This window comes from Protopterus annectens, chromosome 9.part0, assembly GCF_019279795.1.
Source record: "Protopterus annectens isolate FY-2018-M chromosome 9.part0, PAN1.0, whole genome shotgun sequence".
NCBI lineage: Eukaryota > Metazoa > Chordata > Ceratodontiformes > Protopteridae > Protopterus > Protopterus annectens.
In genome coordinates, this window is record NC_056743.1 from 1071096582 (window position 1) to 1071109624 (window position 13043).

The 13043-nt window shown below is 40.1% G+C and overlaps 1 protein-coding gene across 1 annotated transcript in view; it reads left to right on the plus strand.

Annotated features, from left to right (window-relative positions):
- ESPL1 (extra spindle pole bodies like 1, separase) overlaps positions 1-13043 on the plus strand; it is a 2570648-nt gene that overhangs the window by 2098291 nt on the left and 459314 nt on the right. Inside the window, exon 26 of the mRNA XM_044083892.1 lies at positions 7438-7608. Coding sequence (XP_043939827.1) covers positions 7438-7608 — 171 coding nt within the window. The remainder of the gene's footprint in view (positions 1-7437; positions 7609-13043) is intronic.

Consider the following 13043-nt stretch of genomic DNA (forward strand, 5'->3'; position numbering starts at 1 on the left):
CTTTCAATTTATGCCTTTGCCTCTCTTCTCAAAGGTTCTACTAAAGTTCAAACAGGACAAGCCAATGACAATACTGATCGCCCCAAACTGGTCATGCCAGCACTGGTACCCCCTTTTGCGCAGTCTAACAGTGCTGCAACCATGGCACCTGCCTCAGACCCCTTCCCTGCTGTCCCAGCAGGCGGGCCAGATTCTGCACCCTCAGCTTCAGACCCTGAACCTTGCAGCCTGGCTAATTCCCTGAGCTCACCTCTAGCAACCCTCAGTAAGCAGGTGCTGGATGTCATTCTTGAGGCAAGGAGGCCTAGTACTAGATAATCCTATTCAGAAAAGTGGAAAAGATACTGTTCCTGGAGCCAGGCTCGGGGGATGGGCATAATGGTGCCCAGCGTACCTCATATTGTAGATTATTTAACAGAAATGCTCCACAAGGGCCTATCTTTTTCTTCAATTAAGATTCATGCCTCTGCCATTTCAGCGCAGTATAATACTGAGCCACCCCTCTTCTCTCATTCCCTGCTAAAGCAATTCCTTAGAGGTGCCAAAAATTTAAGACCCCCCCCAGGAGAGCTCCCACTCCAGACTGGGACCTTAACTTTGTATTGGAAAAGCTCACTCTCTTCCCCCCTTTGAACCAGCTGCTGCAGCAGAGTTGAAATTCTTTACTTGGAAACCAGCCTTACTTCTAGCAATCACTTCAGCAAGAAGTGTGTCTAAACTGCAGGCCCTCATGGCAGTGGAACCCTTCATTATCTTCCATGCAGACAGGGTTTCCCTCAGGACTAATCCATCCTTTATGCACAAGGTGGTGTGTAGTGTGGCTCTAAACCAGTTCATTCATTTGCCTACTTTTTTCCGTAATCCTCAAAATAAGGGGGAAAGGATACTGCATTTTCTGGACGTGCACAGACAGCTTAGATTCTATTTGGACAGAACTAAGCCTCTCAGAAAAGCTGACCAGGTACTAGTTAGCTTTGCTGCAGCGGGGAAGACCATTTTAAAGCAAACCATTTCCAAATGGCTAGCCCATTGCATCCATTTCTGCTAGAAGCACCATGGAAACACTACCCCCACAGGGGATAAGATCACATTCCACCAGGGCTGCATCTACCTCTACGGCATTTCTCAGAAAAGTCCCTTCCAGGGACATTCTACAAGCTGCTACCTGGAGCTCTGTACATACCTTCACCAAGCATTACCACCTGCCTATTTTTTCTAAATCCAGAGCTGGATTTGCCACAGCAGTCTTACATGGCCTGCTTGCTAGTCCTAATGCTCTTTAACTGTCTCCACCCTTCCTTAGCTTTGGGAATCAACCTAAATGTGATGACTGCAACAGTGAAACATGAAGAACATAATACAGTTGTGTACACTTACCGTAAATGCAGATGTTCGAGTGTATTCACTATTGCAGTCCTGGTTACCCTCCCTCCAACCCCCTGACTTCTCTTGGCTCTACCTTTCCTTCTTGTTTGGCATATATGATATCATGTGTATTTGCTTTTTGATGGGGGTGTTACATACCATATAATTGCTTCCTATTGTGGGGGCAGGCATCTGGGGCAAGAAAAACTGATGTAATGGCGTCAGCTGCATGTTTTATACCCCTGACGACCTGACGTTATGGAAGAAGCGACAGCATCTAACGCAGAAATCCGAATATTCTGGTATACAGGCCGACTGTGGGCTACCTGCAGGCAGATAACCCAAATGTGATAACTGCAACAGTGAATACACTTGAACATCTACATTTATGGTAAGTGTACACAACTGTACTTTTTGCCCTTCTTCTGGGTTTGTCAGTGCAGCATAAGTGGATTGTTTGGCTACATTTGGGGAAGCATTTAGCTTAAAACTAAGCCTGCTGTTCATAAATATTAGGATATCTGCCCAGTATCTCAAATAACATCCAAACCAAAGGGTAAAAATGTAACCTAGGCAAAACATTTAACACCCTAATGTTTATGGACATCAAGTTTGGTTTTAATCTTTGTTGCCAAACTGTGGCAAAAGTAAAAAAAACACAGACATTCTGAAGTCACATAGGTGAAACATTGGTATGTGTCTAAGGGAAGTGTATATATCCCATGGAGTCCACTACAAGAGGTTTAAGGTATCACACAGCGAAAAGCCAAACTTGTCTGGATCTTGAATTTCATTTCATTAAATGGTGGATATGATGCTTTGGATGCATCATCAATGGCAGCTCTTATAACTCACTTCACACATGGCTGAGGACTCTGTCACAGCTTGAAGAGAATTACAGTTACTTTGCCCTTCAAAGCAACTTCTAATTTAACTCCAGATTTCTACTCTGTTTAAACTGGAGGACAAAGGAAGAACTATGGCATCTGTCAAGGACATATTAAATCCTTTCCAGTTAAGTATAATGTTGATAATCCTTCAAATTGAGGTCCTTTCTACTAGGTGAATGGCAAAGGAAAACTTGCCCAATAGTAGCAAGGCCTTTCATATGATAAAGTGTGCTGGGGGGGAGAGCAAGGCTGCTTAGGGAGAACCCCTTAGGGAGAAGCTGTGACTGCCATAACCATCCCCCTCTCCCACTGAAAAAAAAATGGACCCTTGCCCCATGATAGCAAACTGGCATCATATTACAAGTAATGACTAGAAGATACTTCAGAAAACTGGGCCTGCAATTCTTCTGAAATCTGCAAGAAAAAAAAAACAGAATTCCAGATGCATCGAGGGATAACGGGCGCATCTCATAAAGCACATATCTTTAGAAGAGATTATTTCAGGGTACTATCAAAAGTGCGCATTGCAAAGGCTTCTCTTCCAGACTCTTGCTAGTTCTCAGAAACGAAACATTAGCAAATTCTAAAATTCTGACCCTGCAGGCACTAACTTCTATGCTAATCCCCCAGATATTTATGGGTACTCTGGATCTAAAAGATGTCATTTTCAGAGGTCACAGACACATTGTGAGGTGTGTGGTGAGGTTGTCACATGTCTGGATTATTTCCCTGCCCTTTGGTTTAGCTGTTGTCAGGAGTATTTAACAAATACTTGAACCCCAGTGATAGCACACATGAGAAGCATATGTTTATCCTTACCTGGATGACAGCATGTTTATTCATTAACTAGTGTAGAACACAGATCCACATGGAACGTGTTCAGGTTCAGCCTGGAGACAGAGATTCTTGGCAGTATGGAGGGCAAGTCACTGCAGTTATGTACAGAAGATGTAGCCAAACAAACATGGAATATATAATTTAATCAGCAATGATAGCATTGCTGTAATCACCATCTACACAATGCATGCTCTAAGTGTAGATAGACCAGTTGATATAATGGTTATGGTCTTCACTTCCCATGCAGAAGGTACTGGCATCAATTCTGACTTCTGAGTTTGCATGTTCTCCCTGTCTCTGTGTTGATCTTCCCACATCCCAAAAATATGCGGAGTGTTTCCATTTCAGTATCGCTCAAGAATGGAGTTGTGGGATCAGAACGTACTCTAAATGGTGCCCTTAGGGGGAAGAGTTGTATATCCACTGTAGTGCGCCATATACTCAAGACAGGAAAACATGGATCACAGACTGCATGCAGTGTCCGGTCTTGCTACTCGACATTATAAAAACTGACACTGGATGATACTGTAGTGTGGAATAATATTACCCAAAAATGGCATGGGTATTTGTCAGTGATAAGTGGATTTAGGAGCCAGTGTACTCTAACCTAATGCAGAGATCTATGCTAACTGTGTAGTGGGTCTGTGCCTGTATTGGCTAAGGTATGCTTGGCATAAAGCCTGACAACCTTAGGTCAGTAAACTACAGCTTGGCTAGTGTATACCTGACATAAAGCCTGGCAACCCTGAGTCAATAAACTGCTACAACTGGTTTACCAGAGATTGCTCTCTTGAAATGCTGGTCATGAAATCTATCAACCTGCTATGCATGAAGCATGAACTAAGAATTGCTATGCTCATTGTAGGTTCACTGAAGGAACACATGTGATGGTAAGGATGAGGCTAGACATCCTATGTATCCAAGAGGCAAGATGGATGTAAAAGTTAAAAGGCTCAAGTTGGATCCAGCATCCTCCTACTCAGAAGGACAGAGTAGAAATGTTGTGGGAATTGTGATGGGAGAGAGATTTTGGAAGATAATGAATGTCATCAGAACTAGTGACATACTCATGGCATTCAGGAGCCAGTGTAAGTATAGGGCACTATTCTAATTGGGCAGTGCCTCAAAACAGCATTTCTGAGGACTGCACCCCCCAGTAGGGTTGTGATGGTGAGGGAAAGCATGTTCAGACAGCAGATCCAGGACCTACTAGATAAATCAGGACAGCAGAAACCAGTGCTGGTAATTGGTGATCTGAATGCACATATCAGGACATCCAGAACAGCATGCGAGGACTGTCCGAGTCCGCATGGGTGTGGCAACAGGAATAAAGAGGAGGAGGCCATTTTAGATTTCTGTTTGGCAACATATGACTCAGCAAGAGAAGACAGTCACAAGATCACATACAAGACAGGGGCTCTATCAGTGATTTGCAAAGTCAAATTGAAACAGTAGGTCCACAGCATAAACCACTGGTTGCCACAATCAGCTGTAAGCATTGGCTGGAGAAGGATCTTAGATCGACAGAGAATAGGCTGAAGACCTGGAAATTAAATGGAGAGAAAGCACAAGTGATCAAGGAAATACTCGGGGCTCTAGCACCTCTGGAAGAAGAGGAAATAGGTGGAACTGAAGACAAATGGTCGTGCTTCAAAACAGCATGTGTGAGGATTATAGAGCAGATATGCTGGCATGCCAGGTATGAAAAAAAGGTGCATAAAGAAAGCTGGTGGTAGAATGCAGAACTCCAAGAAGTCATCAAAAGAAAGGAGTGTAAGAAAAGCTGGGAGATAGCCTGGTCTATCTTTTCTAAGAAAGAATACTGACTGGCTAAGAAATGAGTTGCAATAGCAACAAACAAGGCATGAGAGACACTGTACTAGCTTCTGGAAAGTGACTGTAGAAAGCATAAAGAAATTCTCTCATGTCCCCCCTTTGACAGGTCTACTCTATTTGTGCCCACTGTTAAAGGTATACCCACCAGGAGTGAACAGGATGACAAAGCTATATATCTGCCATCAGCATCCAGTTTTCCACTCCTCAAAGGACTTTTTCCCAGAACCAGAATTGTGGAAAGCATTTATGGTTCTGTATTCTGAATTTTAATATAGATCCTTGAGGGACTCTCTCTGCTAATTAATATGGATCAGGGTGAGCATACTTCTGTTTAACTCTGTATCTTGCAAACAATTCTTAAATTATTTTAGTGTGTGTGTCTGAATGCAGCGACACAAACAGATATGCATATACTAAATATTTTAATATGCACACACATGTTGGACACAATCATGAGTGTTTTTGTCATATGGTGCCCAAGACTTTAAATTAGTTAAGGAATATGTTTCCTTAACTTGAACTATATTTGTCGCATTCCAAATAACCTTGTCTACTGCACATAACACAGTACTAACAACTTAGTTTTCCTGGAATCTGTGATGCAGAGAGTTATGCTTCTAGAGTGGAGAAAATCCATGAGTTGGGAATGAAGGAGTGAATCCTTTCAGGATTTTGATGGGGTTTAGTATAGAAGGAAGTCTGAATTGGATATCTCACAACGGGTACCATTTTTGTGCACTGGAACACAAGCCTCTTTGCGTGACGTATAACTTGCCCTTTCCGAGAGCCTTCTCCTTATATGGATTGTCAGGGCAATGCCAAAGGAGTAACTGACTGTGATTTTTATAATCATGGTTAGTAGTCCACTTTCCCCACAAGATCATTCATCACAACCAAACATTTCCTGACTTACAATATAGTCTTCCTGTTTTTTTTTTTTTTTTTTTCAGAAGACATGTACATTTTACTTTTTAACACTCCTGTCCTCTAAGGGAGATTTGTCCTGAATGCATTAGGGTTATTAGTAACTACATCATTTTATAAACGTGGTACATTATAGAGTACAGTTGATGGGCTGTGTAGATTGCAAACATCCTATAAAAGGACCAGTAGAATAGTTTAAGAACATTATATGGCTGTACAAACCTTTTATGCTAAAAACGTGGAAAGTGGTCTCTAAGGTAGGCCTGCTAATAAACTGGATGGAAGGTGGTTGGTTAAAGATGATAGTCCAATCCAGGAGATATTCCATTTTTGGCATTCTTGTGGAAAGGTAAGTTCATGCAGTGTTACTTCTCTGTGGAATGGAGGTTTGAGAAGCCATTTCAGCTACAGATTCATTTCCTGTTTAGCTGTAGTCATGCCTCTAACAAGTTATTTGCAATGAGACTGTCCTACTCAAATGTAAAACAACAGTTATGCATCATACATGAGATTTGCAGTGGTACTTTCAAAGAAAAAAAAATCTGATTTTATAATTTGCAGTAAATGAGATTTTTTTTTCAGTAAAATTAAGTAGAAACGTATGGGAGTGTGATTACACTATAAGTGTTCATCTAGTTATCTTTCCTTTGACACTTTGGAAGTCCCTTTCACACATTTCACTTGTGGATATATTTTCTTTACATTACTCAACTGTTTATGATTTTGCAGCATCCTTGATTTTGCTTCATATTTTTGCCCTGTCTTTTATAAATTGTTGGAATCTCTGGTAAATCACTGAGGACTGTGGTCATTTAACAGTACCAGACAGAGTTTCATTTGTCTTTTTGTTCAGAAAATGCACATTGATTCAAAATCTGATGTTCTATTAACTTTAAGCAAATTAGAGTAACATTTCAGAATTGTCACTGATTAACATTATAACATTGCGTGCATTGAGAAATTCCTGAAAAATGACATATTTTTTAGAACCCGGCAGCTACACCCGCTAATACTACAGTAGCTGTGCATAATTGAGATTTCATCACTGTTCTGCTGTATATCCTGCAGACAAGGGCCCAGGTATTAAACCAGAATACATCAGTCATTATATCTACCTCGTTTCTTTTTGACTTGTGCAGAAGTTCAAAATATATATTGTTATGTGTTTCTTTGTATATATGTAATCTAGTGATACTTGGTCAACACTACAGTCCTGAGTATGGGAAGCAACTATATTTCGTGCTTGCTGCACTAAGATCTGTAGTTAGAAGTACTGGTTCCAAAAGTCATGCAGGGAGCAAGGAGTTAAGTTGGGGCTTTTTTCATTTTGTAGCTTTTTGTTTTTTTCCTCGCATGCAGTTGAACAGCTAGACTAGTCACAACTTTCATTTCCTTTACTTGGAAAGCACTTTACCCAATACGATGTGATAAAGCTGTCTGAATAATTTTCTTTTCACACTTACAAATAGCTGTTTTTTATAAGTGTTAAGGAGGGACTTCTGAAATCTTGTAGTCCATTTGTAGTAGTATTTTATTGCACTTCATTTGCAGGTTGCTGGAAGTTTATGGATTTTGTTTTTCCTAGGTTGTCTTGAGTGGAGCTCATCTTCTGTCTCCACAGTGTGTGAAAGCCTTTGTTAATGGACTGAGCCAGCATTTTACAGATGATGCCACTAAAATACTGCAGACAGCAGTGGACAAAGTGAAGCACTGGACTAGATCAACGAAAGGGCACTTGGTTCTTGTGCTTGATAAAGTAAGTATATTAACTGTACATAGCCTGGCCTTCTGCTGTTTTGATGTGAAGCAGTATAGAATGACTGAAAGAAAAACTGTCCCCTTCCTACAGATGACCAATGTCTCAGGTTTGTGCAAAGCTAGAGGGAAAATATGATTTTATAGTAAAAAGCAAAAAAAAAAAATTATACACACGTGCGCACGCAAGCCAATACAAAGTAGAGTATATTTGAAACAAAATCCAGAGAGAAATGCATGAATGCTTGTAAAGAAAATGGGTTACTTCTAAGACCATTTAAGAAGGCAATAGGTAAATCTTGAAGAATGCTGGACTTGTGGCAAAGGGTCTGTCCGCTGGAAATCAAGAAGCATGTACATTGTAAAAATGCCTCATTGGAAGGACTTTGTAGATGAATATATCCAAGGCCATCTGCAGACTGTTTACATTTGGGATATCATTACAACTTAGTTCAGCTGTTTTACTCTGTTTGGCAATGCATCCCAAACACACACAAGCGTGTGTGTGTGTGTGTGTGTGTATATATATATATATATATATATATATATATATTTTTTTTTTTTTTTTGTGTGTGTAGATATATATATATATATATATATATACATATATATATATATATGCACACACACACACACACACACACACACACACACACACACACACACACACACTAGGTGTCACATTAGGAGAGCATGCCTAGCCCTTGTTGGCAGAATTTTTTTTCACTTCTCATGAAGTTTCTCTTAATATTTACCATGGAAAGCTTTCTTTGTTTGCATTTAACACCTTTATTAAATTATCACGTAAGACATGCAAATTTGTATATTAGCAGAAAAAAAAAAACATTAACATTTCATTTACCATGCATTATACATTAATATGTTTTATTTCTTTATAACAATTATCATTCAGTCCAACATTATATAAAAGTGCTAAATTCCTGTCTTCCCTTAAAACTCACACCTTTTGAACTTTATTCTGCATGTATTTTTCATCCAAATTCCATTTATTTGTGTAATTCGCTCCTTTTCTTATCTAAAGATCCTTTATCCAGCTCTTTATCTTTTTTTCATACTCAAAGTACATTTGTTTTAGATTTTGATTTCCATTTTCTTGTAACTGTTTTTTTTTTTTTTTTTTTTAACTTCAGCAAATAACTTGCTAATGCCTTCCTATATCTAGGCAATTCAGATTCTATTTCCCAGCTTAAAAGAATCATTTCCATAGTTACAGTCATTAGCTCCTCAATATTTCTTACAGGATAGTCAGGCTGTGGAAGATTTTGACACTTAGAGTTTTGTCCCGAGTACGAGATGGTTGAGCCAGTTCAAAGCTTTCATAGCAGATTAGTCTGTGGGTTGTTGCTGCTTAAGGCATCATGCTTATTTATGCACTTGTGCAAAATGTCTTGGGCTTTCTTCCTTCATGGAGTTTCTGAATTTAGACCATTACTGATGCTGGTACAAGGGAAGTCATTAGGCAGCCTTACCAAATTCAGCTGATGACTTGCAAAATACATAACAAGCCCGTATTACAGCTGAAATTCTCTGATTTTTTGGTCCTCTTTCAAGCCAACTACCCCTGAAGAAGCTGGCTGTCAAAAGTGACTATGGCTCTCATGGATCAGATGGCTTTACCTCCATCATTCTCCCAGGAGGACACCCCTAATGGCTTAAAATTGTCAGTCTTGCCTGTTGTCTAGGGTTCTTGCTAGGCAGAGGGGACTTGTGGTTCGCAGAATCTGACCCAGTTTGAAGTCAGTAAAGACTAGTAAGTTTTCCAGTTGGTTACTCCAAAATCGTACACCTTTCAAACATTATTAAATTAACCCATTTTAGTCTGTAAAATATGATTGCGTATATTTGTAGAAAATGCAAACCATGGTAAGTTTCCATTTTTGTTGTGCAATGTGCATATATGATTTAAAATTTTTCATGCAATCCAATATTAAGTTGCTTAATGTTTGCCTTGCCTTAAGCCTCACTCCACACACATTATTCTGCTTGGATTGTTCCACAGATGTATTTCTAATGATCTCACCGCCAATTTTTTATTATCATTACAATATCCATAGATTCCCTTGTATATGAAATAGATTTTGATTTCTATTTCCTAGTAATTGCTTTTTAGGCAGCCAATAACATTAAGCTTACTAAGGCATTTGTATATCTAGACAATTCATATTTGTACCCCAGCTGGAGAGAGAACAATTTCCTTAGTTATAACCATTCTGTCCTCCACAATTTGTCAAAGTACTCTGTATGGAATTTTTTTTAATCTGCAAACTTGTTGCATTCATGAAAAAGCAAGTTTCCACTTACCTTTATACATTCTGCATCACACCTCCAGTATTCATCTACCTAAGGAAAAATCCTCTGAAGTGTACTTGGGATGTAAAAATACATGTGATTCTATGCAAAATGCCTAAAGCTTATGGACTTTGTTGCATGCATGGGAGACTTAGATTTCTTCCCATTGTTCCTTGTAAATTGCTTTTCCATTCTCTTTTCCCAGTCTTACACTCATCATTAGACTACTTTTGCAATAACCTAAGCTGTACATCCTGCCAAGGATCAGACATCTGACCAGTATTCAAACTTGAGAACGCCTTCCACTTGCCAATACATTTGAGTAGGCACGAGGGGTGCCAGTAAAAAAAGTACAGATGGCAAAATTAAGACTTTTGTTATTGGAAGACTCTCTGCTGCATTTTCAATGGTTTGGTGGTCAGCTAGTTTTTGAGAGTTTGGAGAAGATAAATACCCTGTTGGGGACTTTCCATCTTATTTTCTGTGAATAGTACAGTTGTTTTTGGCTTATGTTTGAGAGAAGGAAGTGCTTGCATGGCCATCAAATCCCTTAAACAGAAAAGACAAACTATGTAGGAGTCTATGTGAGGAACACAAGTTCTGGTTATGTTCCGTTTGTTTGGCTTTGAACAGAAGAACCTTAGTAGCTGGCTTAACTCTGTCAAGCTCTTTGCAGAGAACCAGTGGCTTAAATCTCTTTCACGGCCTGCTATGGAAACTGATGCCTGTGCACTAGATGTTTCTCTTCTGGCCTTCAAGGAAAGGAGAGGATTCTTTAGTGCCATCTCGAACATCCTCTTTTCCCTAGCTCTTGATATGCGACTTTGCTGTGGCCGTGTTGGAATCCTCTGACTGCTCATTGGCTGCTTCCAGTCCTTTGAGTGTTGCTTAGAAACATCTAAGGGTTGGGAGTTTGTCATGTTCTCTAGGGTCAGACTTCCATCTAGTATGGACAAGGGGGAACCACACTTGATCAATTTGGGAGGAGATGTAGACATTCAGCAGATAATTGCTGACCAGGTGCCTGGCATCTACAGCGAGGACCAGTCTGAGCAGATGTTTTCTTACGAGTCTCTTAGGAAGAAAACTCGGAAACCGAAGCACTGTTCTACTCCCTCTACCCCCTATATCCAAGGAAACAAAAGAGTAATGGTTCTCCTTTCCTAAAGGCTTGTTTAAGGCATTTTTACTTCAGATTGCTTTGTTAGCACATACTCATTCAAAGCAAACTTTTCATTCTCCTTCAGATTAAGAATCTGTTTGTGATGTCATGGAGGTTTGTTTAGCTTATGCTTCCCAAGTCTTCAGGTTCCCCTTTGGAGAGGAATTGTCCTCCTCTGATGCTCTTGAAAGGATGAAAGACTTGTTTAAATAGAACAATAAGGAGATATCTGAAACTCAACAGAGGTACTATGACCTGTTGCAAGTTGTGACCCCCTAAACCAGCATCTATATTCCCATTTACTGCAGTGTTAAGGATTATGTTAATGCAGCTAGTACTACTGATGGCTAATCTCCTGCTCAGAGGATATCCAGTTGAAATGTATATAGTTCCAGAGTCTCATAGGTACCTGTTTTGTAACCCCTAAAGCCAATCCTTCAATAACTTCAGTATCAAAATTCTCTAAGTCTAAAACACCTGACTGCTTCTAATCTATTACCTTCCGACAAGGATGGCAGAGTCTTTAATAGGTTAGGAAACCATGTTTACATTTTCTCAAGCTTAGTGCTTAGAACTGCTGGTTGTCGGTTTCAGATTTCCAAGTTCTTTTTGGAGTCTTTTGCTGACGTGAAAAGGAAAATTGCTGATTTACCTAGCTCAGAATCTAAATCCTCTCTTCGTTCCTCAGTCACCCAACTTACCAAACACTCATAATTTCACATGATGATGCTGATGCAGTGTGTTGGGCTGCAGCAAACTGGTCAGTCATTTAGGTTTGGATGGCTATGGACCTGATATTTAAGATGTCCGATCTGAAATTCTTAATGCCTGTCTGAATAAGACGTTTTGTTTTGCAATTCATCTGTAGATGCTCAGAGAGGCTTAGTTAAAGTGGAAGCTGTTTCATGGGGTAGAACACAATTTTCAGTCTCCTATATCAAACTACAGCAACAATTTTCCTTGCACTATAGGGCCATTTTATAGAAAACTGTTTAAACACAACAAAAGTAAGGAAAGCAACTTTTTAAGAAACTGTGGCAGGGCAGTTCAAGGAAAAAGGGACAACCACCTCAGGCCCATTCTCAGACAAATAAAAATTCTGCCACACCTTTTTCTCCATCCCGTCTACATCATGGGTGTCTTATGAACCTTTCAAAGAATCTCTCTCTCTTTTTCTGTAGCACCAAATTACAACAGATTTTTGGATACTAGTAATCATTCAAAATGGGTGCAGATGGCAATTTGATTCTCATTTCCCCAATCCTAGGAACGGTCACATTCACAAAACATAACCAATGATCTGAAGTAGGATATTCATTTGTCTGCAACCTGTGGGTTATGGATCCGATATCGGATCCGAACCGGCATGGTTTTCCAGCTATGGATCCAAGCTCTCAGCTCCTCCCCTCACCCATAATGCCCTGCTCTACCCTCATGACCTCAGATCTCGCTTTGCAGCTGGTGACTGGATTGGTATTCATAGCTCTCAGCTAAGTGCTAGTTTCTTAACTGTTAATTCAGAAAATTTAAAGTTTTTTGTGCATTTTTGTGTGAAAGTTTAGGTTTCCCTCTTTGATAGTTTTATTTAGAGTTAAATTAAGTATTTTTTTTCCCTCCCCTCGCTGTTGGCGTAGAGAGTGTGTGTTGGGCCTGTGTGTCTGTATTAGTTTTAGTTACTTTATTTTAGTAGCTTTATAGATTTGGATGGCTGATCAGCCCAAATCTGTTTTTTCTAAATGCTCCGAGTGTGGCCATAAGCTCTCCCCGGCTGATGGCCACACTCGGTGTGTTAAGTGCCTGGGGGTTGAACACCTCACATCTGGATGCTCCATTTGTGCAGGGTTCAACCCCAGGGCACTGAGGGAGCGGAGGTCCAAGCTTGTCTTGGCGGGTCTTTTACCGCCAGACTCGGCTCCGGCCTCCGCTCCTTCGGGAGCAACCGTGGTTCCGGTTATTCCCTCCGT